At 43.6% G+C, this 27,181-nt stretch overlaps 1 protein-coding gene across 1 annotated transcript in view; it reads left to right on the forward strand.

The window, feature by feature from the left end:
* LCMT1 (leucine carboxyl methyltransferase 1) overlaps positions 1-26,958 on the forward strand; it is a 69,745-nt gene extending 42,787 nt beyond the window's left edge. The window contains exons 6-11 of the mRNA XM_021672324.2: positions 7,390-7,492; positions 13,395-13,515; positions 18,124-18,225; positions 19,745-19,836; positions 23,932-24,029; positions 26,726-26,958. Of these exons, the coding sequence (XP_021527999.1) occupies positions 7,390-7,492; positions 13,395-13,515; positions 18,124-18,225; positions 19,745-19,836; positions 23,932-24,029; positions 26,726-26,748 (539 nt within the window). The 3' untranslated portion in view covers positions 26,749-26,958. The remainder of the gene's footprint in view (positions 1-7,389; positions 7,493-13,394; positions 13,516-18,123; positions 18,226-19,744; positions 19,837-23,931; positions 24,030-26,725) is intronic.
* Positions 26,959-27,181: the final 223 nt, after the last annotated feature.

Raw genomic sequence — 27,181 nt, forward strand, 5'->3', positions numbered from 1 at the left:
TGCACAGAGATTGTTGAATGAATACTCACGTGACTGCTTGAATGGATGAAGGTGTTTGTGTTTTTGTAATCCACTTCAACTCTGGTGAAATTAGGTAGGCAGAAAGACAAAAGAACAGCAAGTGAAAGCATTTGAGAGTGGGAACAGGATTTCAGCTGGGCCCTGAAAAGGAGACCTAGGGAGCAGATGTTCTCAGCCAGGGCACACTGAAGGAAGAGCTGGGAAGGCCAGTGTGGCTGGGGCTCTGGTGGCAGGAGGTGCATGCTTCAAGACTGAGGGTTTCGTAAAGCAGGCTGAGAATTGTGGGCTCCATTCTGAAGGGAGTGGGAAGCCCGTTACACATGCCCCATGACACCCTGAACTTCTCTGTAGAACTCACCACACTTGACCTTGTTCTCTCTTTCCCACTGGATTATAAGCCCCATGAGGGCAGGGGCCATGTCTTCTTGTTCATCAGTAATTCCCAGGACTTGGCTCAGTGCCCTCTAAGTGTCAGATGGGTAGTCCGACAAACTAATCCTCTGTACAGTCCAGAAATCCACCTGTGGCTGTCTCCATTTACGTCTTTTTTTTTTTTCTTTAACTGAGGGATCCTAGAAAAATCTAAAAGATCACTTTGCAATGCTTAATAACAATGATAGTTTGTCTGTCACAGAAGATAACCGTGAATGGGATTGATAGGGTTCATTACAGATCCAACACATGTCTCTTGAAATGCACCTGGTGGTGATGGAAGAGATTGTTAGTCATATGGTACACCAGCACTTGTGTGTGTGTGTGTTTAACTATTGTATTACATTGTGTAAGTCTTCAGTTTTCTCATGCCTTTTCACCTCATGACCTGATCACTTCTTAAAAGTGATTAAGACCAGGCTGGGCCTGGTGGCTCACGCCTGTAATCCCAGCACTTTGGGAGACTGAGGCAGGTGGATCACCAGAGGTTGGGAGTTCAAGACCAGCCTGACCAACATGGAGAACTTATCTCTACTAAAAATACAAAATTAGCCGGGCGTGGTGGTGCATGCCTGTAATCCCAGCTGCTCGGGAGGCTGAGGCAGGAGAATCACTTGAACCTAGGAGGCATAGGTTGCGGTGAGCTGAGATCGTGCCATTGCACTCCAGCCTGGGTAACAAGAGCGAAACTCTGTCTCAAAACACACACACACATGCACACGCACAAACACACAAAAGTGATTAAGACCGACTTGGTGGCTCACATCTGTAATCCCAGCACTCTGGGAGGCAGAGGCAGGAGGATTCCTTGCGCCCGGGAGTTCGAGACCAGCCTGTGAAACATAGGGAGATCCTGTCTGTACAAATAATAAAAAAATTTAGCCAGGCATGGTGGTGCACACCTGTGGTCCCAGCTACACAGGAAGCTGAGGCAGTCTGGGAGGTTGAGGCTGCAATGAGCCATGATCGTGTCACTGCACTGCAACCTGGGTGACACAGTGCAACCCTGTTTAAAAAAAAAAGCTGATTAAGACGACAAAGTATATGAGCTTAATGAGGCAGATAATTAAAGCCTGTATCCATTAGCTTCTGCACTGTAACAAGCTGCTGCAAAGCATGTGGTTTAAAACAACAGCTGTCTATTTAGCTCACAATTCTGTGGCTTGGCAGTTTGAGTTGGGTTCATTCAGGTGGAACTTCTCAGCTGGGCTCATTCCAGCACGTGCCTGGGTTTAATCGCTTGTGATCGTCTTCACAAAAGACCGCTGCTGTGTAGCATGCCTTGGACTAGGCCAGGGAGTCCCTACCTTTCTTGCTTCCTAGTAATTTGTCTCAGTAATGTTTTCATAGTACCCCTGGGCCAAAAAACACACTCAGCAGTTCTTTTTAATTAGTTGGGTTTAAACAGCTGAAGTATTTATGTCCTAACAACTTAGTAGTCATTTGAAAAAAAAGTACAGATAAAATGAAAGAAAAACTCCATTTTTATTTCATTCTTAAGTACCCAGGATTGCTTACTGAGATGCATGCTCTTTTTTTTTTGAGATGGAGTCTTGCTCTGTCACCAGGCTAGAGCACAGTGGTGCAATCTTGGCTCACTACAACCTCTGTCTCCCGGGTTCAAGCCATTCTTCTGCCTCAGCCTCCTGAGTAGCTGGGACTACAGGTGCGTGCCACCACACCGGGCTAATTTTTGTATTTTTAGTAGAGACGGGGTTTCACCATGTTGGCCAGGATGGTCTCGATCTCTTGACCTCGTGATCCTCCCGCCTCAGCCTCCCAAAGTGCTGGCATTCCAGGTGTGAGCCACCGCGCCTGGCTGAGATGCATGCTCTTTAGGGCACTTTACAGCTTCACCTTGGGATCAGATTGGATACCACCCCATTCCAGTCACATTGGCACAGTACTTGCTTTTTTTTTTTTTTTTTTTTTTTTGAGACAGAGTCTTGCTCTGTCTCCCAGGCTGGAGTGCAGTGGTGCAGTCTCAGTTCATTGCAACCTCCAGCTCCTGGTTCAAGCAGTTCTCGTGCCTCAACCTCCCAAGTAGCTGGGATTACAGGCATGGGCCACCACGCCTGGCTGATTTTGTATTTTTAGTAGAAATAGGGTTTCGCCATGTTGGCCAGGCTGGTCTCAAACTCCTGGCCTTGAGCAATTCGCCTGTCTCAGCCTCCCAAAATGTTGGGATTACAGGCGTGAGCCACCATGCGCCAGCCTGGTACTTGCTTCTTAACCACAACATCTGAACACTTAGCTTTGCAAGGATACAGAGCAGTCTGATATTGAAACTGTGACAGTCTTGAGCTAGTAGCTTAGCCTGACGGATGTTGAGTATCTCTGTGTTCCCCTGAAAAATTTAAAATATTTCTCTCTGCCCCGGTGAATTTCTCATCCCACCCCATGGTACCGCAGTACCATCACTTTACTATTGCCTTGAGTCCCAACCACAGTCTTCTAAGATGGCATTGTTCACATTTTATGATTAAAAGTAGTCTCAAGTGATTATAGGACTTTCCCAGAGTCACATGAAATTTTTTTTTTTTTAGGGTCTCACTCTCTCGCCCAGGTTGAAGTGCAGTGGTGTGATCACAGCTCACTGCAGCCCAGGCTCAATCAATCCTCCCACCTCAGCCTCCCAAGTAGCTGGGACTATAGCTGTGTGCCATCATACCTGTCTAATTTTTGTATTTTTTTGTAGAAATGTGGTATCGCCATGTTGCCCAGGCTGATCTTGAACTCCTGGACTCAAGCAATCTTCCTGCCTCAGCCTCCCAAAGTGCTGTGATTATAGGCATGAGCCACAGCGCCTGGCTTACTCACATGAAATTTGACATCAGGGCTGTTTGAGACCAAAGCTCATGTTGCTGCAGATTCACTCCAAAGCAAGTTTTTATTTTGGATACTATGTTCTGGATAAAAGCCACAGCATGTTAAGTTTCCACTATCAAAGAATAATTAAGACTATTTAAGGATTTTTAACAATTGAATGTCAACGAATGGTCTTTGGGTTTTTGTAACTTTAATGCAGGGTTTCACAACCTCGGCACTCTTGACACTTGGGTCGGATAATTCTGTAGTGTGGGACTGTTCTGTACATTGTAGAATGTTTACCAGCGTCCCTGGCCTCTGCCCACTAGATGCCAGTAGCACCCTCTGGTTGTGACAACCAAAAAATGTCTCCAGACATTGCCATATGTTCCTTAGTGGCAAAGTTGTCCTGTTGGAGAACACTGCTTTAATTTAATAAAGACCGAGCCGGAGGAGTTAGGATTGTCATAACTCTCTTTTCATTCTGACTGTGTAGAAATTGGTTCTTAGGTTTTTAAACCATATTATAGTGTTATATTTTCAGGGCTTTTCCTCCTTAAGCCTCTTGGAAATCAATCCTCTAAAGAAGTATTGATTACAGAAAGAACTACTGGTAGCAATACAGAGGTTTTAAATCAATGTTAATTGGCTTTCCAGACTAGGGTAAGTATGGCTTTTTTTTTGTTTTTTTTTTTAAGAGTCTCTCTCTGTTGCCCAGGATGATGGAGTAAAGTGGTGTGATTTTGGCTCACTGCAACCTCTGCCTCCCAGGTTCAAGTGATTCTCCTGCCTTAGCCTCCCAAGTAGCTGGGATAACAGGCACCCACCACCATACCCAGCTAATTTATTTTCAACAAAGATGGAGTTTCGCCTGCTGGCCAGGCCAGTCTTAAACGCCTGAGCTCAGGTGATCCACCCACCTCGCCCTCCCAAAGTGCTAGGATTACAGGGGTGATCCACCACACAGGGCGGGTCTGTTTCTTTAGAAAGTTCTATAAATATCATACAAAATGTTTTCAGTTGCCTTACATTTTTCTATAATGAAATAGAATATAGGAAAAGAAGGGATTGTGGATCTCATTTTGGCAAGCAAGTTATCTTTCCCACAAGCTCTTAGAAGCATTCCAGACAGTTAAGGGTTTTTCTGTTCCCATGGCCTCTTGCCAGTGCTAGATTTTATACAAATGGCCTTATTTTCCCAGAATTCTAAAACTCCTTCGAAACTTGCTCTGAGCCTCTGTCCTCCACAAATACATTTAGTTCCCTGCGAAATAATGGTAAGGAATCTTTCAAGGCCAGATAACGGACCTGTTATTTTCTCACAGCTTGAGTAGCCCCTGACTTAAGAAAAGCCCCTGAATCATGTGATGCTGGTGTGTGTTACTCAAGTCATTAAATTACTTCATTTTATTAAAGGAATCTCAAGGTCATCTAGTCCAGTGCTTCCCATGTGGTATGCCAGTATGCCACCACATACGGCTGGGCCACTGCAGAGAGGCAGATGAGCCTCAAGTCACTGACTCCCTTCAGCTCGGATGTACCTTGTGCACAACTTACAAGAATAATCATGATGATTTTTGCTTTACATGCTAATATTAGATCCTAATGTGAGTAAGATAGGTCTCCCCTGAACTACGTGGTATTAGATTTCGTGTGTTAATATTCTGGTGTGTTATTTGTTGTTTTTTGGTCAGGAATGGAAAATCTGATTCCAAATATGCTTATTATTAATATATTTGTTATTTGCAAGAAGTTACATGGGCATTTTGGAATTGTTTTCATAATAGGGTAGACAACTACCTTCATATTCTTTTATTTTGGAGAGACAAGGTCTTTATTCTGTTGCCCAGGCTGGATTGCAGTGGCACGATCATAGCTCACTACATCCTTGAACTCCTGGGCGCAAGCCATCACACCTCACCCTCTGGAGTAGCTGGGACTACAGGCATATGTCACCACACTTGACTAATTTTTTAAATTTTTTTGTACAGTCTTGCTACATTGCCCGGGGTGGTCTTGAACTCATTTAAGCCATCCTCCTGCTTGGGCCTCCCAAATTGCTGGGATTATAGGCGTGAGCCACTGTACCCAGCCACATGCCATATTCTTTATATTACTTTTCTGACTCCTGACACCCTGGGGCAGACTTTGGGTTCCCTGCTTGCCCATTGTTGCTTTCCTGACATCAGGCAGGCTCTTAGGAAGTGTTTCTTTAGCTTATGGTGTGTAGCCAAATGTATTTGAATTAGCCAAGTGAGGTTATCAAGATAATAAATGAGAACCTACTTACATGTAATAGTTTAGCCTTTTCAGCACTTTTTGCTGAAGTTCTCAGAGTCAAGAGAACCTGAATTATTAGCAGTAGTACAGGTGGCTGTTGATATTTCAGCTCCTGCCATGGTTTGTACCCTTGAGGAAGCTGAGTGAACAATGTCTGGAAGTTGAATGAATAATAAACTCAAGCAATTTTCTTTCTTTAAAACAATGTGTTAACTTTTATTTTTTTTTTTTTGAGACGGAGTTTCGCTCGTTACCCATGCTGGAGTGCAATGGCGCGATCTCGGCTCACTGCAACCTCCGCCTCCTGGGTTCAGGCAATTCTCCTGCCTCAGCCTCCTGAGTAGCTGGGATTACAGGCACGCGCCACCATGCCCAGCTAGTTTTTTGTATTAGTAGAGACGGGGTTTCACCATGTTGACCAGGATGGTCTCGATCTCTTGACCTCGTGATCCACCCGCCTCGGCCTCCCAAAGTGCTGGGATTACAGGCTTGAGCAACTTTTATTTTTTATTGTTTTTTTTCTGAGACGGACCCTCACTCTGTCACCCAGGCTGGAGTGTAGTGGCATGATCTCGGCTCACTGCAACCTCCAACTCCTGGGTTCAAATGATTCTCCTGCCTCAGCCTCCCGAGTAGCTGGAATTACAGGCACGTGCATCACCATGCCCAGCTAACTTTTTATGTATTTTTAGTAGAGATGGGGTTTTGCTGTGTTGGCCAGGCTGGTTTCAAACTCCTGACCTCAGGTGATCAGCCTGCCTCCTCCTCCCAAGGTGCTGGGATTACAGGCATGAGCCACCACGCCTTAACTTTTAATTGAAAAAAGTTTGAAGTGTACACATATGCATTGTGACTAGGTTGGTAAACCTCCCTGTACCCATTACTTAATTGTCTCATTTTATTTATAGCAGTGGTTCCAAGAGTGTAAGTCATTAGACTAAGCATCAGTACCCTCTGGGAAGGTCCTAGAAATGTAAATTTCTACTAGTGAAAGATGTAGTGAATCAGAAACGTGGGGTAGAGCCTGTCAGTCTGTGATTTAGCAAGCCACCCAGGTGATTCTGATGACCGCTAAAGCCTAAGAATCACCACAGCTACCATTCCATCCTAACTCTGCTGGAGTCTTTCAAAGGAAATTCTGTCATTTTATTTGTAAATACATTAGTACATAAACTGTCTTTCTCAAAACATGGTACAAATTGGTGTGACATTTAGAGAGCAGCCTGCTAATGGGTCCCCATATTTAAATAGGCTTACCCCCTGATCTCTTAATTCCACTCATACTATCTACTTTAAAGAAATAGGTGGACAAATGCTTCATGATGTATATGCAAGGATGCTTGCAGTGCCTAGATGGGGAACACTTAGAAATACCACATATCTCATAGTGAGGGATTGGCTAAATAAGTTATGTTTTATGCACTCAATGGAATGCTATGAAATCATTATAGAGAAGGATGTCCCTTCTAAGGATGTTGTTATTTAGGAAAAGAAGTTTTCAAACCAGATATTGGGTGGTCCCATTTTCTTTTCTCTATTCAGGGTGTGTGTGTGTGTGTGTGTGTGTGCACGCGCCTGTGCGCGCGTGCCATATACATGAGAGGGGGAGAATGTGTTTTGTTGTGTACACTAACTTAAGCATGTAGGACAAAACACTGGAATGTTACACACCAAAAGATGAATAGTTACCTTTGGAAGATAGGATTATGGTTAATTTTTACCTTCCTCTTAACCTATTTTTTTTAAACAATGATGCATGTATTTTTATAGTAGGGAAAAACCGTAAAGCTACTGTAACTTTGGAAAAGACATTTTCATTGAAATTATAGCCTCTGATTGCATTTGCAGATGGACACATACTGGATTCAAAGAGATATGCCGTTATTGGAGCAGATCTCCGAGACCTGTCTCAACTGGAAGAGAAACTAAAGAAATGTAACATGAATACACAGTGAGATTTTTTTTAAAAAACCTCTTTTGCTTTTGTGATTTCATGCTAATTATGAGATAAGGCCAGTCCAAAGTACAGCATGATACCCATGTTCCATTTTTTATTCAGTAAGTTTTATTTCATTGCTATTAAGTTTTCTGAAATGTCTTTTTTTTTTTTTTTGAGATGAAGTTTCACTTTCGTTGCCCAGGCTGGAGTGCGATGGTGCGATCTTGGCTCACCACAAACTCTGCCTCCTAGGTTCAAGCGATTCTCTTGCCTCAGGCTCCAGAGTAGCTGGGATTACAGGCATGCGCCACCATGCCCAACTGATAGTGTAGTTTTAGTAGAGACGGGGTTTCTCCATGTTGATCAGGCTGGTGTCAAACTCCTGACCTCAGGTAATCTGCCTGTCTTGACTTCTCAAAGTGCTGGGATTACAGGCGTGAGCCACCACACCTGCCGTAGTTTTCTGAAATTTTTTAAGCAGCACCATTCTTTAAATATATTTCCGCATCAGAGTCATCTGTGTTACTTTGCAGAAATACTAGTGCCTAATTTCATATGAAAGTTTAAGAGAAGATAATTGTATGGATAGAAACATATTTGTAACATATAAGGAAAAGATTAGCATCCAGGATATATAAAGAACAACTACTATTTGAAAAAAAGCCTCATAGAAAAATGGGCAAAGGATAGATGACCAGGCAGCTCAAAGAAGAAACTGAATATCCTATGAAACAGGTATTGGGCATCAGCGATAATCAGATGAAATTCTATTTTACTCTCACCAAGTTGGCAAAAATGTAATAGGGAACAAGACCAAGTATTGGCAAGGATATGGGGGATAGGGAATGATACACCACTGGTGGAAGTGATCTTGGTATAACCATTGTGAGGAGCAATCTGAAAGTATCTAGTAACATTAAAAGTGTGTGTACTATATGATGTAGCAGTCCTACTTTTGTGGGTGTCCCCTTGAGAAGATCTTGCATGTGTGCATCAGGAGGATGTTCATTGTAGTTCATGAGTCTGGGAACTTAGTCCAGCTGCACAGGTTTGATTTCTGATAAGAACATCCGCTAGACCATGACCTTGGATAACTTGCTTCACCTCTCTGCATCTGTTCCCTCTTCTGAAAAATGTGAGTAATAGACGGTCATGGTGGCTCATGCCTGTAATCCCAGCACTTTGGGAGGCCATCTTGGGCGGATCACCTGAGGTCAGGAGTTTGAGACCAGCCTGGCCAGCATGGTGAAGCCCCGTCTCTACTAAAAATACAAAAAATCATCTGGGCGTGGTGGCGAGCGACTGTAATCCCAGCCACTTGGGAGGCCAAGGCAGGAGAATCACTTGAACCCAGGAGATGGAGGTTGCAGTGAGCTGAGATCATGACATTGCATTCCAGCCTGGATAACAGAGTGAGACTCCATCTCAAAAAAAAAGAAAAATATGAATGCGAATAGAATAATAGAACCCAGCTGTAAATGTTAGCAGTTGAGGATATTGATAACTATCAAATCTCTGAGAAATGCTATTCATTTCTGTAATTTTAATTGTTGATGATTTTGATGGTTCCTTAAAGAGAAGATAGAAATAATTCCTAATCCCAGTACTTAGAGATAACCACTTCAATAAATTTTATCCCCAAATTTGTAAATATATGTTTTTGTTTAAAATGTGATTATGCTATGCATATAATTTTGGAACTTTTTTTTTTTTTTTTTGGAGACAGGGTTCTTACTCTGTCACCCAGGCTGGAGTGCAGTGGTGTGATCTGTGCTCACTGCAGCATGAATATCCCAGGCCCAAGTGATCCTCCCACCTCAGCCTTCTGAGTAGCGGGGACCACTGGCGTGCACCACCACACCCGGCTAGTTTTTATAGAGACAAGATTTCACCTTAATTGCCCAGGCTGGTTATGAGCTCCTGAACTCAAGCAATCTGCCTGCCTTGGCCTTCCAAAGTGCTGGAATTACAGGTGTGAGCCACTGCACCCAGCCAGTTTTGGAACTTTTAGAAGAATCGGCTGGGCGCGGTGGCTCATACCACCCAGGAGGAGGAGGTTGCAGTGAGCCAAGATCACACCACTGCACTCCAGCCTGGCAACAGAGTGAGACTCTGTCTCAAAAAAAAAAAAAAGAATTGAAGATATATGTGTATATGTACACATATAATCATTCATGTGTTTATTAGTCTTCACTCATTTAGCAAATAATCGAGATTCTGTGAGGTACAGGTACTATAGAGCCATGAACAAAACAGCTTACACAGTATTATGTAAGGAAAAGAGACATTAAACAGCTAATTACATTTGACTGTTAATTACTCTTGTGGTATCTGCTTTGAAGAAGTGTAGGGAAGCACCTAATAGGCTACTTGAATCTGGGGACCATGGATAGCTTTTGTGTCAAATACAGTCCCTGAAACATCATACTTAAGAGCTGCCTAGCAGTCCATTGGGTAGGATATACCACGTTGTTTTCAACCAGTTTCTTGTTGGGCACTTGATGTCACACAATTTATTTTTTCTGAGATCTCCTGCCAGTAAAAACAGATGAAAATCACCCATTGACCTTTTGGGAAAAATCACAGCCAGCCATGAGGAACATCAATATTTAGGGGGAAGGAAGGGAGAAGAGGCCTCAATAAAGGAGTCTGAGAATGAGGAGTAAGTGAATTGGGAAAAACCAGTTGAGTTGTAGACAACGGAGAAGAGTTTCTTCAGGCTTCACCAGTCCTGTCAGCACTGACCCTGTTCCTGACTAGTTGGGTCAAGGAGAGTCAAGAATATTGGTTCCCCCACCTTGAATTTTGGGATAAAGGAAAGAATAGTTCAAGCAAGCCAAAAAAGGAGAGTGCACATGAGTTGCATAGAGTTAACTTGCACATAACTTGTGAATTGCCAAAGTTCCTTTTAAAAAAATTAAGGCTTTTAGATATTTCTTTTTTTTTTTTTTTTGAGACAGAGTCTCGCTCTGTTGCCAGGCACCAGGCTGGAGTGCAGTGACGTGATCTCAGCTCACTGCAACCGCCGCCTCCTGGGTTCAAGCAATTCTTCTGCCTCAGCCTCCCAAGTAGCTGGGACTATGGGCACGCGCCACCACGCCCAGCTAATTTTTGTATTTTTTAGTAGAGGTGGGGTTTCACCATGTTGTCCAGGATGGTCTGGATCTCTTGACCTCTTGCTCCTCCCTCCTCGGCCTCCCAAAGTGCTGGGATTATAGGCGTGAGCCACTGCGCCTGGCCTTAGATACTTCTTAAGGAGTTTGTTGCTTCTCCTGTTTCATAGTTTGTTGATTGCTTTGGGTCTGGTGAATCAGAGTGTGTATATCAATAATGTAATTTCTTGAAGATTATTCAAGTTGTGTTCAATTTTTTTTTTTTTTTTTTTTTTGAGACAGGATCTCGCTCTGTTACCTAGGCTGGAATGCAGTGGCATGATCTCAGCTTACTGCAACCTCTGCCTCCCAGGTTCAAGCAATTCTGAGGAGGCCGAAACCTCTTGAGTAGTTGGGACTACAGGTGCATGCCACCTTGCCCAACTAATTTTTGTGTTTTTATTGTTTTTGTTTTTTTTGAGATGGAGTCTCACTCTGTCACCCAGGCTGGAGTGCAGTGGCGCGATCTCGGCACATTGCAGTCTCCACCTCCCGGGTTCAAGCAATTCTCCTGTCTCAGCCTCCTGAGGAGCTGGGATTACAGGTGCCTGCCACCACGCCTGAGTAATTTAATTTTTGTGTTCTTAGTAGAGATGGGATTTCTCCATGTTGGCCAGGCTGGTCTCAAACTCCTGACCTCAAGTGATCTACCCACCTTGGCCTCCCAAAGTGCTGGGATTACAGGCATGAGCCATCATGCCTTGCCCTGTGTTCAATTCTTGATGGCAAAAGTTTATATAAGAAGAATTAGCCTAGGCAAAGCAGTAAGACTCCATTTCTGTAAAAAGTTTTTAAAAATTAGCTGAGCATAGTGGAACATGCCTGTAGTCCTAGCTACTTGGGAGGCTGGGGCAGGAAGATCACTTGGGGCCAGAAGGTCAGGGTTACAGTAAGCTGTGATTGCCTCACTGCACTCCAGCCTGGGTGACAGAGCAACACCCTGTCTCTAAAGAAAAAAGAATTAGGTTCTGTTAAATGGATGTCAGTATTTCTACATTATATCAGTCAGTTTTTGTTGTGTAACAGATCACCTCAAATTCAGTGGTTTAAAACAACTCACAGAATATTTAGTTGCTCAGGATGCTATGAGTTGGCAGTTTGGGCTGAGCATAGCTGGATGTTCTTCTGTAGTTTGGGTTGGGCTTAGCTGGACACTTTTCTGCAGTTTGGGCTGGGCTTAGCTGGATGTTCTTCTGCAGTTTGGGCTGAGCATAGCTGGATATTCTTCTGCAGTTTGGACTGGGCTTAGCTGGATGTTCTCCCGCAGTTTGGGCTGGGCTTAACTGGATGTTCTCCCACAGTTTGGACTGGGCTTAGCTGGATGTTCTTCTGCAGTTTGGACTGGGCTTAGCTGGATGTTCTTCTGTAGTTTGGGCTGGGTTTAGCTGAATGTTCTTCTGTAGTTTGGTCTGGGTTTAGCTGAATGTTCTGTAGTTTGGACTGGGTTTAGCTGGATGTTCTTGCAGTTTCTGCTGGGCTTAGCTGAATGTTCTGCAGTTTGGACTGGGCTTAGCTGGATGTTCTTCTGCAGTTTGAACTGGGCTTAGCTGGATGTTCTTCTGCAGTTTGGGCTGGGCTTAGCTGGATGTTCTTCTGTAGTTTGAGCAGGCTTAGCTGGATGTTCTTCTGCAGTTTGGACTGGGCTTAGCTGGATGTTCTTCTGTAGTTTGGGCTGGGCTTAGCTGGATGTTCTTCTGCAGTTTAGGCTGGGCTTAGCTGGATGTTCTTCTGTAGTTTGAGCGGGCTTAGCTGGATGTTCTTCTGCAGTTTGGACTGGGCTTAGCTGGATGTTCTTCTGTAGTTTGGGCTGGGCTTAGCTGGATGTTCTTCTGCAGTTTGGGCTGGCTTAGCTGGATGTTCTTCTGCAGTTTGGACTGGGCTTAGCTGGATGTTCTTCTGTAGTTTGGGCTGGGCTTAGCTGGATGTTCTTCTGCAATTTGGACTGGGCTTAGCTGGATGTTCTTCTGCAGTTTGAGCTGGGCTTAGCTGGATGTTCTTCTGTAGTTTGGGCTGGCTTAGCTGGATCTTCTGCAATTTGGGCTGGGCTTAGCTGGATGTTCTTCTGCACTTTGGGCTGGGCTTAGCTGGTGATTCTTCTGCAGTTTGGGCTGGGATTAGCTGGATGGTTCTGCTTGGTGTGAGGTTTAGCTTATATCCTGAAGTAGTTTAATCATGTGGACAGTGGGCAGGCCAGCTATGGTCTGGCTGGCTGTCAGTTGGGATGCCTTCATCTCTTCCACTGGTCGTCTCCTTCTATAGCAAGCTAGCTTGGGTTCCTTCACATAGTGGTTTCAGGTTTCCAAGTGCAGCAAGAGAGCAAGCACCAATGTGTATGTGACTTTCAAACTTTTGCTTGCATCATGGTTTTGCTGCTGTCCTGTTGACCAAAACAAAAGTTTCATGACTACCCAGATTCCAGGGGCAGAAGAATAAACACCTCTCAAATGGGAGAAGTTGCAGTGTTAGATTGGCATGGAGTGAGTGCACAGCAGGGGAGAACTTGTAGCCACTTTTACAGTCCACCACACACACTGAACATGTTTTCATAGCCACACAAATCACTGCTCACTGCTCACCTTTTCACAACTGGGTTGTGTGATGGTGGTCCACATGTATTCCTGCCCTGACTGGGGCTGTGCTTGCTCAGGCCTTCTTATCTCCCTGGAGCATGGACTACCCCACCAGTACTGCAACATGTGTACAATTAGAAGGGCTTGAGTTGATGATAACAAATTTATGTGCCTTTTTTTTCTTCTCTTAAGATTGCCAACACTCCTGATAGCTGAATGTGTGCTGGTTTACATGACTCCAGAGCAGTCCGCAAACCTCCTAAAGTGGGCAGCCAACAGTTTTGAGGTGGCCATGTTCATAAACTACGAACAGGTAAAAGGAAGCACTGGAGAATTGGATTCTGTACAAGACCCCAGTGGTGGCTTCCCCATCCCAGCACCCTTAGATAACCTTCCTTAGCCTTTCCTTCTGCCTCCAGCCTCTCACATAGCTCCTTTATTCATCCACTAGCAATCAGTACTCCTGACCTCTTGACCTCCTGCAGGCTTTCAGCCAGAGTTATTGGAACTTCTCTCTTAGCCTTTACAACCGTTTTTCAAGTTCTTATTTTTATCATTACATGTACTATGGAGTCATTGAACGTGAGGAAGGGGATTTTGGCTACCAGCATTTAGGGGTAGCAACCCAGATGCCGTCAGGGACAGGCAGGTGGTGCCAGTGGAGGAAGTTAGCCAGGGTAATAGTGTGGGGTTTGGCAACTGAACTGGAGCACCCATGTCCCATCTCATTAAGAGTGGCCATTACCCATTTATAGCCTGTTGTTATCATGTAGGCATGTGAGCCTAGAGCTGCCAGAACTTTTTCAAAAGAAGTGGGAAATGTAGGATTTTTAAAAAAAGAAAAGATAAAGAAATAATGCCCACTCTCCAGATTGCTGGTCAGTGGCTTATCACATAATAAGCACTGATACGTGCTATTTTTATTGTTTATTGCTTTTTATTTATTTGTTTGTTTGAGATAGGGTCTCGTATCATCTGGGCTGGAGCGCAGTGGTGAGTATCATAGCTCACTGCAGCCTCGACTTCCCGGGGCTCAGGTGATCCTCCCATGTCACCCTCCCAAGTAACCAGGATCACAGGTGCACACCACCATGCCAAGCTAATTAAAAAATTTTTTTGTACAGACAGGGTTTTGCCATATTGCCTGGCTGGTCAATTTTATTCTTTTAAATCTCCTTTTCTTTTTTATTTTATCACACATAAGAGCAGTAAGGGGACTTACCCAGTATCATGTAATTATGGACAAATCTAGGGCTAGCCCTTGGTCTCTCAGCCTCCTCTCCAGGTCCCTTCCTGCCCAGGTTCCTGTGCAGATGGTTCTCGATTGGTTGATTTTACATCCTTTCCTCTCTTTAATTGGGAGCGCTCCTCAGACTCTGTCTTCCATCTTGATGAGTGGATGTAATGGAAGCGAAAGGCCTCACTGGTCTTTTCTTTTGATGTGAATAAGTCCTGGGGACCCATCTTTGCTTTCAGGATAACCACATCTGGGGAAAAACGGATTCCACCGTCCATGCTTCCACGTGTTTTGAATTTGTGCTGCTTCATTCACTTTGCTTAGTTTGTGTATTCTTTTGTTGAACAAGTGTTTATTCAACATCATGTGAGAGACAGTGGATTCAGTGAATTCTGACCAGAGATCTTGTCACTTTGGAGTAAGCCTGGGAATGTGCCAGTTTGCAAAATGTTGTCCATAGCTGTGCCTAAACTGGTTCAGCCCCCACCCGCCACCCTCATCTGGTGAATAATGAACATTTAACTTAATTCAATAATTTCCTGACAGACACAAAATGATCAGCACCCTTAAAACCATGTGTTAATTGCTCACATGCCTTACATTGTTTTCTTTTTCTTTTTCTTTTTCTTTTTTTTTAAGAGACAGGGTTTTGTTCTTTCGCTGAAACTGGAGTGCAGTGGTGCCATCATAGCTTTCTGCAGTCTTGAGCTCCCAGGCTCAAGTGATACTCCCACCTCAGTTTCCCTAATAGCTGGGACTATAGGTGCATACCACCACTCTCAGATAATTTTTTTTTTTTGGTAGAGATGGGGTCTCACTATAGTGTCCAGGCTGGTCTCAAACTCCTGGCTTCAAGCAGTTCTCCCACCCCAGTCTGCCAAAGCACTGAGACTACAGGTATCAGCCACCATGCTTAGCTTGTTTTCTAATTAGTAGTTTAAGATGACAGGCCAGGCACGTGGCTCACGCTTGTAATCCTAGCACTTTGGGAGGCCAAGGCAGGTGGATTGCCTGAGCTCAGGAGTTTGAGACCAGCCTGGGCAACACAGTGAAACCATGTCTCCACTAAAAATACAAAAAATTAGCTGAGTGTGGCAGCATATCCCTGTAATTCCAGCTACTCAGGAGGCTGAGGCAGGAGAATTGCTAGAATCCAGGAAGTGGAGATTGCAGTGAGCCGAGATTGTGCCACTACACTCCAGCTTGGGTGACCAAGCAAGACTCCATCTCTTTAAAAAAAAGAAAAAAGGTGCCAAAGCTACATGGATGATAATTTTAGTAATAATCCTAAAGCAGTGGTAGCAAATTCTTAGATTTTACTTACTATGTAGCAGGGACTATTCTATGAGTTTGACATATATTAACTTATTTATTTATTTATTTACTTTTCGAGATGGAGTCTCACTCTGTCACCTAGGCTGGAGGGCAGTGGCATGATCTTGGCTCACTGCAACCTCCACCTCTCAGGTTCAAGTGATTCTCCTGCCTCAGCCTCCTGAGTAACTCGGATTACAGGCATGTGCCACCATGCCCAGCTAATTGTGTCTTTTTAGTAGAGACAGGATTTCACCATGTTGCCCAGACTGGTCTTGCTCCTGACCTCAAGTGATCCACCCACCTCAGCCTTCCACAGTGTTGGGATTATAGGTGTGAGTCACCTCGCCCGGCCTATTATTTAATTATCACAACAAGCCACAATGTAGATACTACTACTATTCTAATTTTATAAGTAAGGGGAGACTGAGGCACAGAGTTACGTAGTTTATACACAGCATCAAAGCTCCTAAATGTCAAGCGAAGATTCAAACCCAGGCAATAAAATAATGGAATATTGCTGACAAACACTTTCTATCTGGAATGAATATGTGCCATGTGGTCATTAATGCCACATACCTTTCTTTCCACCGAAATAGTGTTGGTTCTTGTCTGGCAGTACTGTCATATGCACTCCAAAAATCATTTTCCATATTGTTAAAGTGATAAAAAAAATTTTTTTTTGAGACAGAGTCTCACTCTGTCACCCAGGCTGGAGTGTAGTGGCGTGATCTCGACTCACTGCAACTTCCACCTCCTGGGTTCAAGCGATTCTCCTGCCTCAGCCTCCCGAGTAGCTGGGATTACAGGTATGTGACACTGTGCCCAGCTGATTTTTGTATTTTTAGTAGAGATGGGGTTTCACCATGTTGACCAGGCTGGTCTTGAACTCCTGACCTTAAGTGATCCGCCTACCTTGGCCTCCCAAAGTGCTGGGATTATAGGGATAGCCACCACCCTGGCCTAAATTGGTGAATTTTTGATACTCTGTATATGAAAAAGCAATAGTGTATATACTACAATGGTGTACACTAATATTGTTTCCTGGCCTTTTTCATATGTAGATTAATTTTGGGTTTTTTAGATTAGTTTTTGTAATTCAAAAAGTAATACCATATGCAGAGTACAAAAATTAAAAATACAGCAGGGTAGACAAGGAAAAGTAAATCTCTCTCCTACCCCAGACCTTGGTCCTCTAAACTGGGAAGCAAGGCTGCCACATTCCAGAATTTTTCTGTTTTTTTTTTTTTTGAGACCGAGTTTCGCTCTTATTGCCCAGGCTGGGGTGCAATGGCGCCATCTTGGCTCACTGCAACCTCTGCCTCCCAGGTTCAAGTGATTCTCCTGCCTTAGCCTCTGGAGTAGCTGGGATTACAGGCATGTGCCACCATGCCTGGCTAATTATGTAGTTTTAGTAGAGATGGGGTTTTTCCATATTGGTCAGGCTGGTCCCAAACTCCTAACCTCAGGTGATCCCCTCCACCTCGGTCTCCCAAAGTGCTGGGATTATAGGCATGAGCCACGGTGCCCAGCCCAGAATTTTTCTATGTACATAGAGAGAGATTCTTTTTTTCCTTGAAGACAGATAGGCTCATACTATCCATATTCCTCTATACTTCGCTTTTCAAGAGTTTACCCTAGAGGTCATTTCATGTCTATATCTGTCTTCCTTTTCTGTGTTCATGGCCATGTATATATATATATTTATTTTGAGACAGAGGTTCGCTCTGTTGCCCAGGCTCGAGTGCGGTGGCGTGATCTTGGCTTACTGCAACCTCCACCTTTCAGGTTCAAGCAGTTCTCCTGCCTCAGCTTCCCGAGTAGCTGGGACTACAGGTGTGTGTCACCATGCCCGGCTAATTTTTTTGTCTTTTTAATAGAGGTGGGGTTTCACCATGTTAGCCAGGATGGTCTCGATCTCCTGACCTCATGGTACGCCCACCTTGGACTCCCAAAGTACTGGGATTACAGGTGTGAGCCACTGTGCCCGGCAACTATATATATTTCATTATACAAACATGCCAGAATTTATTTCTAGATTCTTCTTCTTATACCTAATGCTGTGATAAACATTCTTGCATGTTAGCATACACATGTGAGTGTGTCTGTAGCGTAGATTGCTTTTGGTGGAATTGGTGGATCACAGGTTGAGCATTTAAAACGGGTGTATGCTGCCCAGTTGCCCTTCAAGGGCTACCAATATTATGCTCCCATCAACATCATGCTGTTGCCTGACCCTCAGTCCTTTACCTATGCCGGGTGTGCATCATCAAATGTCAGCCTCAGCTGCTTAAAAATAGGATGATGATGTTTTATTTTGTCTATTTAAGAAACCCTTAGAGTATATCTTACCTTCTCTTTCCCTCCTAGGTGAACATGGGTGATCGGTTTGGGCAGATCATGATTGAAAACCTGCGGCGACGGCAGTGTGACCTGGCGGGCGTGGAGACCTGCAAGTCATTAGAGTCACAGGTCAGAGAGCAGGGACTGGGACTCCATTTAGACCCTTAGTCAACCAAGATATATAAAGGTTTTTCTTTGTAGATGTGATCACAGAGAAGCCCTGTTCAGTGCCTGCCAACATAGGCTCCTGAGCCTCCATGTGGGCCGCTAGTTCATGAGGCTGGGAAGACCAAGTCCTACTTTGCCATCTTGGTGTAGAGAATACACATTTACATTTCCTACACCCTATTATTTTGACTTTGTATTATGCAAATTTTCAATCAAACATAAAGGTAGAGGGAATGGTAAAATAAACACACACATCCCATCACCTAACTTCAGTGTGTCTTATTTTAACAGTATTATTTCCTGTATTCCCCCCACAATTTTTTTGTTGATGCTGGAATATTTTCAGGCAAATCCCAGACAGCATATGATTTTACCCCTAAATATTCATGTGAATCACCTACCAATAAGGACTTTCTTCTCCCAGAATGATGATAATACCATTTCACAGATCATACCTCACAAGTTGACAACTCCTTCATAGCATTTAATGCCCAGTCCATGTTCAATTTCATCAGTTGTTTCAAAAACCTGTTTTTTCATAGCTCATGTGTTTGAATCAGGATTTAAACATTGTCCACACTTTGTAGATGATTGATATGTCCCTTAAATCTCTTTGACTCTATAGTAGTGCCCTCTCCCTTTAAAAGAGTCATTTATTTTTGCTTGAAACACCTCCCACCCCTCCTCCCATGTAAATAGGTTCATTTTTTTTGGGTGAGTGCAGTGGCTCACGCCTATAATCCCAGCACTTTGGGATGCTGAGGCAGGCAGATCACCTGAGTTCGGGAGTTAGAGACCAGCCTAGCCAACATGGTGAAACCCCATCTCTACTAAAAATACGGAAATTAGCCAGGTGTGCACTTCTATAATCCCAGCTACTAGGGAGACTGAGGCAGTAGATTTGCTTGAACCTGAGAGATGGAGGTTACAGTAAGCCAAAATTGCACTATTGTACTCCAGCCTGGGCAACAGAGAGAGCCTCCATCTCAATAAATAAATAAATAAATCAATAGGTTCATTTGTACATGTCTCTTGTCACATAACCATTAGAATGCTTTAAAAAATTCTTTCATAGAAAAGTTCTCCATTTATTTCTCTTTAGAATTACTTTAGTGAGCTTCCCCCCATTATGACAATGCTTGTTCAGCATGGAAAGTTGGAAAGTAAAAAGGAGATATTAGGGGCCAGGATGGACTTTTGAGAAAGGAGTCATCTCAGAGGAGGTCTGGTGTGCATAAGAGCATCTTGGTGCCAGGCGCACTGGCTCACACTTCTGATCCCAGCACCTTGGGAGGCTGAAGCGAGAGGATCACTAAAGCCCAGGATGTCAAGGCTGCAGGGAGCTGTGGTCACACCACTGTACTTCAGCCTGGGCAACAGAGTGAGACCTTGTCTCTTTAAAACAAAATAGTGTCTCAGATTTGTACGCCAGTGCCTGGTAGTTTTCTAGTTCTCCATTTCTCTTCATTGCACATTTTAGAAAGAACGGCTCCTGTCGAATGGGTGGGAAACAGCGTCGGCCGTCGACATGATGGAGTTGTACAGCAGGTTACCTCGAGCTGAAGTGAGCAGGTATGGGGTTGGTGAGCGTCAGCTTGATGGTCATTCATTGTGAACTCAAGGCATGATTGCCTATATTCTTTAATGCAGAAAAATAGGACAATATGCGGAGATTTTATTTGAAAAAAAAAAAAAAAAAAAAGACCAGGTGTGGTGGCTCACACTGGTAATCCCAGCACTTTGGGAGGCATAGGTAGGCAGATCACTTGAGGTCAGGAGTTCAAGACCAGCCTGGCCAACATGGTGAAACCCTGTCTCTACTAAAAATACAAAACTTAGCTGGGCGTGGTGGCGGATGCCTATAATCCCAGCTACTCGGGAAGATGAGAAGGGGAATCACTTGAATCCGGGTTGGGGAGATGGAGGTTCAGTAAGCTGAGATCGCACCTCTTCACTCCAACCTGGGCCACAGAGTGAAACTCCATCTCAAATAAATAAAAATACAAAAACTAGCTGAGTGTGGTGGCGCATGCCTGTAATCCCAGCTACTAGGGAGGCTGAGGCAGGAGGATTACTTGAATCCAGGAGGTGGAGGTTGCAGTGAGCTCAGGTTGCACCACTACATTCCAGCCTGGGCGACAGAGCAAGACTCAAAAAAAAAAAAACCCAACTAGACCTATTTTGAAACAAGTTAAACACCGATAGCAGCTTGAAAGTAACTCATTAACTATTAGCTGAGATAGGGCTTATGCCCAAACTGATTATTTTAGTCACAACAAGCAATTACACCTGGAAAACTCCCAGAGCAACCTTGGCAGTGGAAATTTTACATAATCCCTGCTTTGGAGATGGAGGAAAATGACGTTGCTCAGGGACGTATAAGGGGCTGGCAGATTTTTAAATGGACTTTTCTCCCCATTATAAAGGAAATCTGTGCTTCTTGTTCTACAAAGTTCCTCAAGCATTGTAAAGTGCATGAAGTATAAAGTAGTTGCCCGCTCTGTAGTCACGCTTGGGAGATAGAAATTCTTATCATATTGGGGAATATTCTTTTCATAGATAGATATTTATTGATACATAGATTTCTGTTTTTTGAATCTGTGGATTCATACTACACATACTGGTCTGTAAACCACCATCCTTTTTGAAAGCAATAGATTCTATTTACTTTTACATATCAAAGTATTGAGGGTTGCTATATCCCATTTAAGGGTACATAGGGCTGGGTGTGGTGGCTCATGCCTGTAATCCCAGCACTTTGGCAGTCCAAGGCAGGTGAATCACCTGAAGTTAGGAGTTCAAGACCAGCCCTGGCCAACATGGTGAAACCCCTTCTCTACTAAAAATACAAAAATTAGCTGGGGGTGGTGGGGAGTACCTGTAATTCCAGCTACTTGGGAGGTTGAGGCAGAAGAATCACTTAAACCTGGGAGACAGAGGTTGCAGTGAGGTGAAAGTGCACCATTGCACGCCAGCCTGGGCAATAAGAGCAAAACTCTGTTTCAAAAAAAGCGAAAAAAAAAAAAAAGCAACTTATGTAGTATTTATATTGATATGTGGATATAGTATGTTGATAATAATTTTTAAGTAATTAAAAATGTCTATAGCTGGGCATTCAGTCGTGGTGTCTTGTTTATTCAACTTGTTTTAATTTCCCTGTTATAAACAACACTAGAGAGAACATCATAGTACGTGCATCATGGAACAGCACTAGTTCGCACTCCAGCTCTTTTTTTTTTTTTTGTAATCACTCTGTGCTTCCTGATTTGTACTTCCTTCTTGCCTTTGGAGACCTAAGATCAATAGCTTTTGGTTTCTTACAAGATCACAAGAATTTTTGGCTTAGCTGTTCCATATAACTTATTAACATTTAGACGTATCACTGTTTTTCCAAAATATGTATATGAATAACTAGCAATGAAAGCCTGGAGGGTTTGAGAAAGTGCTGTTTCCACGTGATCAGATCGGTGCTTCCTGGATTCTTCCAGAAGCATCCTTCCCCAGAGGCTGGTTTTCATTTGCTGCATGTCAGGATGACTGATTTGAACATCCCTGATCTGGCCCCTGAAATGGGGATGCTCTGGCAACTCTTAGGGGCCCATGACTAGGATCAACCACAAGGAAAGTCTCTTGTCTCCAGGAAGTCATTTGTCTCATATTGCCAGGACCTTCTGTAGACAGCAATGTGTAACCCTAGCAGGGGTGGCAGGTAAGGAGATTGGAAGGCCTTTGTCTATGCCAGGCTGAATGGCCTTCCCAGCTTTGTGAATGCCACATAGTTTGTATGTGCTTTTGGGGGAAACTGTGGAGTATAATAGGAAGTCTAAGGCTAGCCTATTCGTTGAACAAATGCTGAGTGTCTGCTCTGTGCCGGGCACTTTCTAAGCACAAGGGATACAGCAATGATCAAAATAGGACAAAAGGCATTCCTGCCCTTGGGAGCACTCATTATAATGCAAAGCTTCATAATTAGATTAGTAGTATCTCCTGATAGCTGTAATTGGTAATAACCATCCTGGAGCCTTTAGTATGGTGCTGGATTTTTCTAGAACTTGGTATCAGATCTGCTTTGGATGTCTTCTGGTAGAAAGACTTGGGAAACAACCACATTACGTTATGTGTAGTCATTCTTCAGATGTGGTCCTGAGGCCTGCATACCAAGACGGGAATGAATTCAGAAATACAGAAACGTGCATAAACATATGCACATGTGTTCACACCTGTGCATACGTGCACACATGTAACAGACAAGGCCTGGACACGTGGCAAGACTCATGTTAGCAATGGCTGTTGTGAATAGTAGGAATATGGATCATGTTTCTTTTTTTATTTTATTCTGTATGTTTTGAAAATGCCTGACTTTTCCTCCATAGTGTGTACATATTTTGACAGAAACTTTTTTTTTTTTTTTTTGATAGAGATGGAGTCTTTCTGTGTTGCCCAGGCTGGTCTCAAACTCTGGGCCTCAAGCGATTCTCCCACCTTGGCCTCCCAAAGCTCTGGCATTACAGGCATGAGCCACTGCTCCTGGCCAACAGAAACTTTTTTTAAAAGCTGTTTCCATATATTTGTGCATGTTTCTCTCTGTGTGCATATGCTTATTTTTATTTTTTTGAGACTGAGTCTCACTCTGTCACCCAGGCTGGAGTACAGTGGCGTAATCTCAGTTCACTACAACCTCTGCCTCCCAAGTTCAAGCAATTTTCCTGCCTCAGCCTCCTGAATAGCTGTGACTACAGGTGGGCATCAACATGCCAGGCTAATTTTTTTTTTTTTTTTACCTTATGACACAGCCCCTAGGTGACCCTGAGAGCATGTGCCCTAATTTTTGTATTTTTAGTAGAGATGGGGTTTCATCATGTTGACCAGGCTGGTCTCAAACTCCTGGCCTCAAGCAATCAATCCACCTGCCATGGCCTCCTCAAAGTCCTGGGATTACTGGCATGAGCCACTGTACCCAACCTGTGTATGTATATTTAAAAGTTTACATTTAAAAGACTTTTTGGAAAAGACATACATGCATATAATTTTTTATAAAACCAGCATAAAGTAGTATAGAGTAAAAACAACCTTCCTCACTACTGGTCGACTACCTTCTCTCTCAAAAGACAACTACCATTTCTAGTTTCTTCTGTATTTTCCAAAAGTCTGTGCATATACAAATTTGTCTCTCACTTTTTCTTTACATAGAGAGTGGTGCACATTACTTGCTTTTTGAATTATGCAACTTGCTTTTTAAATTCCATGATATGTCTTGGAGGTTATTCCATGTTAATACATATGGACCTACCCCATTTGAAAAAATGGTTGCATAGTGTCTTCTTTTGACACTAAGAATCTGCTTCAGTTTACTCTGCCTGTGTCCTCCAGTTTCCACTCGTTTTTCTTATTGAAGTTTAACAGCTCTTTATATAATAAGGAACTCAGCCCCTTGTCACTTGAATTGCAAAGATGTGTTTCTAATTTGTCACTTGTGTTTTGACTTTGTTTGTTATTTTTTCTTCTTTTCAGTGAAAATAAAATGGAGCCACATCATAATTATTGTTTTAGAGCCTGATTCTTTTCACTTAATTGATCATGAACATTTTTTCATATCCATAACTATGGGCCGTGATCTTCATTTTAAATGCATACATTTGCATTGTTCTATTTTAATTCTTTCCACAGGATAGAATCACTTGAATTCCTGGATGAAATGGAGCTGCTGGAGCAGCTCATGCAGCATTACTGCCTTTGCTGGGCAACCAAAGGAGGAAATGAACTCGGTGTGTGATTGTACTTTTCTTGCCTTGCGCTAGAAATAGTGAACTCTTTCTCCTTTTCTTTCGCTTTCCCTTTTCCTTTCTCTCTTTCTTCACTTTTTCTCTTTCTTTCTTTCTCTTTCTTTCTCTTTCTCTCTCTCCTTTCTTTCTTTTCTTTCTTTCTGTCTTTCTGTCTGTCTGTCTCCCTCTCTCCTTTCTTTCTTTCTTGTTTTGAGACAAGATCTTGCCCTGTCACCCAGGCTGGAGTGCAGTGGTGCAGTCATAGCTCACTGTAGTCTCCAATTCCTGGGCTCAAGTGATCTTCCTGCTTCTCAAGTAGCTGACACTACAGGAGCCTAGCTGATTTTCTGTAGAGGTCTCTCTAAGGCTGGTCTTGAACTCCTGGCTTCAAGCAATCCTCTTGCCTCAGCTTTCCAAAGTGCTGGGATTACAGGCATGAGCCGCTGTGCCTGACCGGAACTTCTCTTCTTCCCAAACTGAAATATATATTTGGAACTTTGGGCCCAAAAAGAGCTAGAGGATTGTGTACCTGTATCCATGAGCATATCCAGACAATTTGCTGTTATATCTTGTGTGTTTTTATAGCACAAAAAGCAGGAGAACTGTTTAAATAAGCCATGTAGCCCAAAACAAACAACCCTTAAGAGATCTACTGTGGAGTTCCTGCAGCTGGAGGGTAAAAGACCTTGAGAGTTTAAAGTAAAAATCTCCAGAAAGGCAACCACTGTTTGTCTTTTTCATCAATTTACAATCGGGTTCACTAGATGTTAAATGCACAGATCGTTACATCTCACTTACAAACCCATGCAGCTGGAGGCTGAATTTTCCCTCTTCTCATTAAGGTGCACTTCCCTGGCCATGGCCTAGTAGGGCCACAGGGAGCAAGTATGGATCCATCTGTTTCTTGTTTCCTTGGTCCTGGTCCAGCTACTTTTCAGCTGCCCACTGCTGGGCTTGCTTCTCCAGGTGGTTAGGCCTTGGGTGTCTCTCCAGCCTGACGGAGGCCACCTTAGATCCCAGTTCAGGCCTTTAATGGAATAGCTGCCCTTCAAGCTTCCCACAGATGTCATCCACATGACATGTGATCACAGGCAGGCAGCTGATCTGAAACAGAACTTGACAGAGGCAAGGACCATTCCCTATGTGAAAATTTCAGGTTGCATGAGACCGATAACTGACCTCTGGACTTGTCATTCCACACAGATTTGCCTTAGCTATGAAGCTCAACCCACACAGTCCTTTCACATTTGTTTTGTTTTTGTTTTGTTTGTTTGTTTTGAGATGGAGTCTCACTCTGTTGCTGGAGTGCTGTGGTGTGATCTCATCTCACTGCAACCTCTGCGCCTCGGGCTCAAGCGATTCTTCTGCCTCAGCCTCCCAAGTATCTGGGACTACAGGCATGCACCACCACACCTGGCTAAGTTTTGTATTTTTAGTAGAGATGGAGTTTCACCATGTTGGCCAGGCTGGTCTTGAACTCCTGACCTCAAGTGATCTGCCTGACTGGGCTCTCAAAGTGCTGGGATTACAGGCATGAGCCACCATGCCTGGTCTTCACATTTGTTTTGGATTTAAGGTCATTTATTGGTAGACTGGGTGCAGTGGCTCATGCCTGTAATTCAAGCACTTTGGGAGGCTGAGGCAAGTGGATCACCTGATGTCAGGAGTTTGAAACCAGCCTGTTCAACATGGTGAAACCCCATCTTCACTAAAAATACAAAATTTAGCTGAGCATGGTGGCACATTTTTATAGTCCCAGCTACTTGGGAGACTGAGGCAGGAGAATCTCTTGAACCTGGAAGGCGGAAGTTGCAGTGAACTGAAACTGCACTACCGTACTCCAACCTGGGTGACAGAGCAAGACTCTGTCTTTAAAAAAAAAAAAAAAAGTCACTTATTGGTATATTTTCATATTATCCTCCTCTTAATTATAAAAAAATACTTCTTAGTAGGAAACTTGAAAGCTTCTAAAAAGTATGACAAAGAAAAGAAAATCTACCTGTGTGCCTGTCACTCAGAGACGATCTCTTGTGATTTTTCCCTTCCCCTCTATTTCTAAATATTGTTTTGTTTGTTTTTATAATAGAGTTGAATTTTTATATTTCTGTAACTTTGATTTCAGGTGTTTTCAACTTAATATAACAGCGTTTCCCCCGGCAACTAAAAATGCTTAATGAGCATAATTGTAATGGCTTTATAAAATTGTATTATGTCACTATGTATGGCTGAATTGTTGTAATTTTTCCATATTTTTGGAAATGTAGGTTATTTGTAATACTTCTAAGTGAACTCTAGTTCTAACAAAGGAACACTATATTGAGCATTTTAATGTCAGGTATTTCTTTTGTCCCCACTGACCCCTGGCTGCTTTGGGACATCAGTGCTCGTCTGTGCTTGTGGAAGATCTGTTTCTGCCTTTGCTCAAAGTTCAGCACGTAAAGGGTAGACTTTTGGCATTAACTGCAGATAGTCTATAAACTGTTACAATGCTTTCTTAATCCCTTTAAAACCACCCATAAACACAAACCTTGCCCAACCTTTTTTTTCCTTGCAAAATCTCATTTTATGTAACGGGGGGCAGTGCTTCAGTGGTCAGTGGCGTGGCTGGTGCCTGTGAGCCGGTCACTGGGGGTCCTCTAGGGGCCTCTGCTCCTGGCCACCAGAGTCTCCTAACAGGGTTTGTGTGTCTCTCCCCTCAGGGCTGAAGGAGATAACTTATTAATCTGTCGAAGGCTTATGCCGAGCAAGAAGCCGAAGCCACTCGCCATCCTGAAGGAGACCTTCGAGCTCCCTGAGTGGTGAGCGGGCCTCGTCCGCGGGTCTCATCCCACACTCTGAGAAGCCTAGGTTACGACAATGGTCGCACCTGTTCCTGTTCCTCTTCCCGTTCTGTTGGCATATCGTTGTTTAAATAAATCTCACTTGCCAATTACCTGTGGTTGGACCTCTGCTGGCTGCCACTGCTTATTCTGCACCCCGTGGGTTGGGCAGGGCAGGCCAGGGTTCACCTCTGTTAGCTAAAGCTAAGGACCCCGAGTCTGCCTTGACCTTGGCTTACTCCCTGTGAGTCAGACTCTGCCCATGACCATGAGTCCATTTTAGGATCTACTACACTGTCACGTGCTGTTCCTTGCGGCACATGACGTTGTGCCTCA

Source organism: Aotus nancymaae, unplaced genomic scaffold (genome assembly GCF_030222135.1).
Source record: "Aotus nancymaae isolate 86718 unplaced genomic scaffold, 86718_ANA_hifiasm-v0.15.2.pri h1tg000049l, whole genome shotgun sequence".
Classification (NCBI taxonomy): domain Eukaryota; kingdom Metazoa; phylum Chordata; class Mammalia; order Primates; family Aotidae; genus Aotus; species Aotus nancymaae.